The 4,378-nt window shown below is 49.6% G+C and overlaps 1 protein-coding gene across 1 annotated transcript; it reads left to right on the forward strand.

The window, feature by feature from the left end:
- Positions 1-498: 498 nt before the first annotated feature.
- On the forward strand, positions 499-4,241 carry LOC119360295. The gene is made up of 3 exons (XM_037625997.1): positions 499-1,552; positions 2,392-2,433; positions 2,541-4,241. Exons 1-3 carry the CDS (start codon positions 499-501, stop codon positions 4,193-4,195), a joined length of 2,751 nt encoding a protein of 916 aa, XP_037481894.1. The 3' UTR covers positions 4,196-4,241.
- Positions 4,242-4,378: the final 137 nt, after the last annotated feature.

A 4,378-nucleotide genomic window follows, 5' to 3' on the forward strand; every position in this document is an offset into this window, starting at 1 on the left:
TTTAAGTAATGGGCCCGTTCTACTTAATTAAATTACAGCCATTATAATCTTTAATTAGTCCGTAAAGCCTCCGTAAGCCACCGTCTGTGTAGCATTACTCCGGAACCACCCATTGCAGAGGTCATTACTTTGCATGAGATTGTACAACCTTTCTCCTTCCGACGAAACTCAAGTAAATTTGGTGATGCTCTTATCATCACAGATTTAAAAGACTACCAACATGCGACTTGCCAACTTGCATCTGATCAGTTGCCTAATCCAACAAGCCAACCTTGAGTTCGTATAGTCTATCTTAAAGAAGTACTATAATTTTAAAGTTCGCAAAAACAAAAACAAAAAACTATCAATGTGTAAAATACATATGTGTATAAAATCTCCCAAGTCTTGTGGTCTGCTCACGAAAACAAACTAGCTAGAGGCAATTAAGGTGTTCCAAAGTTGACATTTACATGTATATAACCCAATGCTATGCAATGCAAGGAGCTCCCAGCTAGCAAGATGACAGATATCCCCAGCCCCACCTCCACACTGCCACCACCAAACGAAGATGAAGACCCAGAGTTATTGTACGAGCTGAAAGAGCAGCTTTTGCTGCTGACCACTCTGGTGGCGACGGTGACGTACGTCACCGGGCTCAACCTGCCCGGGGGAGCCTGGCAGACGCAGCAGGCGGACGGGCACCTCGCCGGCGACCCCATCCTCCGGGACATCCACTACCGCCGATACCTCGCCTTCTACTACTGTAACGGCACGGCGCTTGCCTCGTCGGTCGTGGTCTGCCTCATCCTCGTCATGCTGCGGAGGAAGAGACCTGTCTGGACGCTGGTGCTGCGGGTGGTCATGGTGCTCGACCTACTTGGCCTCATGGGTTCCTACGCAGCCGGGACCTGCCATGACACCTTCGCCACCATCTGGGCCGTGGCGCTGGCTTTCCCCGTCTTGGCCTATATCACGTTTGCTTTTGTCACCAGCCACCGCCGCGGCGGCGACCCCAGTACCAACACCAGAACCACAGCCACAGGCCGGCACGAAGAGAAGGAGAAGATCGAGGTGCTGATGCTGCTGGCGACCTTCGCCGTCACCATCTCATACGCCGCCGGGCTGAACCCGCCAGGCGGCTTCTGGACCAGCACCCTGCAGAAGGATGGCCGCCTTCTTCACCTCGCCGGCGACCCGATCATGGAAGATAGCGCGCTCCGCAGGTACCGGGCCTTCTTCGTCTGCAACACGACGGCGTTCGTCGCCTCCTTGTTCATCATCCCGCTCCTCCTGGACAAGAAATTGAGCAGCAAAATCTCAGCGCGGTTTCTGGCGGTCTACGGCTTCATCGCCGTGGCCCTCCTGGGCCTCATGGGGGCCTATGCTGCTGGAAGCTGCAGGAAAACTGACAGTACCGTCAAGGTCATCTTCTTGGCTGCTGCGGTTCCGGCTTGCGTAGGCCTTCAGCTGGCACTTAGTTATGCCTTCAATGTGAAACCAATCGAGGTCATGCGTGCTTCGTTCTCCGGATGGTTGCACTACTTAAGAGGCACTGGCGGTCCTGCAGGTGCAGGTATACAAACTCTACATGTTTATGTGTTGATTTTTTGTTGTTATTAACTTTTACCGTTTTGTCATTTCAAAATGTAGTGCATATGGATATTGTGCTATAACTCAAAATTTGAAAACTAACTTATAGAAAACAGTTTTTCTAATTCGTTGATTAGAATTTGCTTAAATTGTAATCAATTAATAAAAAGTGGTTAAAAAGTGCAAGTTGCTCATCACAGTCAACCTGGACATAGACAGACCTATCAGCATCTACAACACCAAATTAGAACCATTAGATCCATTGTAAAATATATTGCAATATTGTATTTATTAGGTACTGTAGATGTTGATCTCTCTTTTGCCGATCTTTACTAAATTCTAATTGACAAATGCATAGTAGGTCCTTGAACTATTTCAGGGGTGTCACATAGGTCCTTAAACTATGGAAATCATCATCCAGGTCCTTGTAGTACAATAAGTGTGTCATGCTAGGAAAAATATAGGTCCTTGAACTACCTTAGTGTTGAACCGATTTGGGACAGGATGACACACTTACTGCACTTCAAGTATTTGGATGCTGATTTTAAAAGTTAGGGGACCTATGTGACGCCCCTGCAATAGTCCAGCGACCTATAATTCACTCCACTCGAAAAAATCATATGTTCTATATTCTAAAAAAGACAATGGGATTTCGAAGTCAAATCATTAGGGTTTATGCAACAAGTGCAAAAAGATGACAATATCTTAATTGAACAGTTGACTTAGGAATAACAATTTCTTTGTAGACTGAGCCATAATCACTCTTTTGTTTTTAAAAGAACTGATTTTGCTAACTCTAAGTCACATGAGACTATTGTGCAGGTGATGAGGAATTGGGGATAAGATGCTTATCTTTATGTCAAGGTACGTGCAGTTGATAGAAACATACAATACATCTAATTAATTATAAATAGGGGTAGGCCAACAATAAAACAATACTTGATTGAATGATTGCCCGATTGATTGTGCAGATGCCAGTGCACTTGAGGACCCAGACCTGAAAAACACTCGCTATTTTGTTATGGTACTTGCTAGCTTCGCGGTGAGCATCACTTACCAAGCAGGACTGGATCCACCAGGCGGCCTATGGCAAGACAAACTGGATGGCCATAAGATTGGCCAGCCAGTGCTACGAACGACACACCCTACTCGTTACCAGGTGTTCTTCTACAGCAACTCAGCAGCTTTTGTGACATCTCTGGTGGTTGTCATGATGGTCCAGAGCAAGTTTCTTCTCAAGCGCCGCACGTTGGTGGCAGCCATGGTGCTGGACCTGCTCGGCCTCGTCATCGCCTATGCTGCTGGGTGCACCAGGGATACCAGCACATCCATCTATGTTGTCGCGGTGGCTTGCCTTGTCCTCTCCTACGCCGTCGTCCATATCTCGTTAGGAGGAGAGAGGGAGAACATGGTTACTAGACCTGTTCATGATCCTGATCCTGCAATGGTTGCTCCTGATCCTGCAATGGTTGCTCCTGCTCCTGCTACTCCTGCTCCTGCTCCTGCTCTTCATGTAGGAGGAGGAGGAGGAGGACCACGTCGACCACAGCGAACACCACGAAGCAAGGAGCAGCTAGATGACAAGCGCCAGGTGTTGTTGTTAATCGCCATCTTAGCGGCGGCACTTACCTACCAAGCCGGGCTCACCCCGCCGGGTGGCTTCTGGCAAGTGGACGATGAGAAGCTTGGACACCGCGCGGGCTACCCGGTCCTCCTCGACAACTACCCGCGTCGCTACAAGGCCTTCTTCTACTGCAACGCGGCGAGCTTCATGTCGTCGGTGGCTCTCATCCTCCTCCTCGTCAACCGCAAGCTGTACAGGCCGGGAATACGGTGCTACGCGCTCCACGTGTGCATGGCGGTGGGCATGTTCGCGCTCATGGGAGCCTACGCTGCCGGGAGCTCACGACATCTCAAGACCTCCATCTATGTGTTGACGCTGGTGGCGGTGGTGTCGGCCTCCATACCCCTGCAGGTAGCCATCTTCTGGTACTTCGGCAACTGCATGGACAACCGTCAGGATCCACCTAGAATAAGACGACGACGAGCACGTGGACAAGATGACCCTGATAAAGAGAAAGACGAGGAACTTGAGTACCTGATGCTGCTAGCAGTCCTGGCTGCGAGTGTGACGTACCAGAACGGCCTGAGGCCAGCGGGCGGCATGTGGCAGGAGGACAACGCCGCCTACTCCGCGGGCAACCCCATCCTACGCGACATCAACAAGCGTCGGTACGATATCTTCCTGTACAGCAACTCCACCTCGTTCATGGCTTCCGTCGTCGCCATCGTCATGCTGCTGCCATTGACGCTGAGCGACGACGTCAGATGGCTACAACGTTGCTTGCCATTCCACAGGGTGGACCTCAAGTGGTCGCTCTGGCCGGTCCACACTGCCATTTTGCTGGACATGCTCGGCCTACTTGTGGCCTACGCGGCAGGAAGTACCAAGAAGTGGGAGTCATCCAGAAATGTGATATTACTCGTCCTCCCCGTCCTAGCCTACATTGCGCTCTACGCAATGGCGGCGGCGATATACATATACATCCGCCGTGGATCCTCCCAGTCACAGTCACCGAGCAGGCAAGCAGGCCAACAAGCAACCAGCGTCGAGTCTTCGTCTTAGATATCTTATGTATTAGCCCTTTCATTTCAGTTTAAAGTTCTAGGTTTATCCTATGTCAAACTTCTTCAGGTTTGACCGAGTCTATAGGAAAATGTGTCGACATCTACAACATCGTGTTAGTTTTATTAAATTCATCATAAAGTATATTTGTGTGTGTGTGTGTGTGTGTGTGTGTGTGTGTGT

This window comes from Triticum dicoccoides, chromosome 2B (assembly GCF_002162155.2).
Source record: "Triticum dicoccoides isolate Atlit2015 ecotype Zavitan chromosome 2B, WEW_v2.0, whole genome shotgun sequence".
NCBI lineage: Eukaryota > Viridiplantae > Streptophyta > Magnoliopsida > Poales > Poaceae > Triticum > Triticum dicoccoides.

Excerpts from the sequence above, each read along its gene's own strand:
- LOC119360295 (XM_037625997.1), top strand. The coding sequence starts at position 499 with ATGACAGATATCCCCAGCCCCACCTCCACACTGCCACCACCAAACGAA. Across the intron at positions 1,553-2,391 it reads TGGCGGTCCTGCAGGTGCAG|GTGATGAGGAATTGGGGATA; the intron begins GTATACAAACTC and ends ACTATTGTGCAG. Across the intron at positions 2,434-2,540 it reads ATGCTTATCTTTATGTCAAG|ATGCCAGTGCACTTGAGGAC; the intron begins GTACGTGCAGTT and ends TTGATTGTGCAG.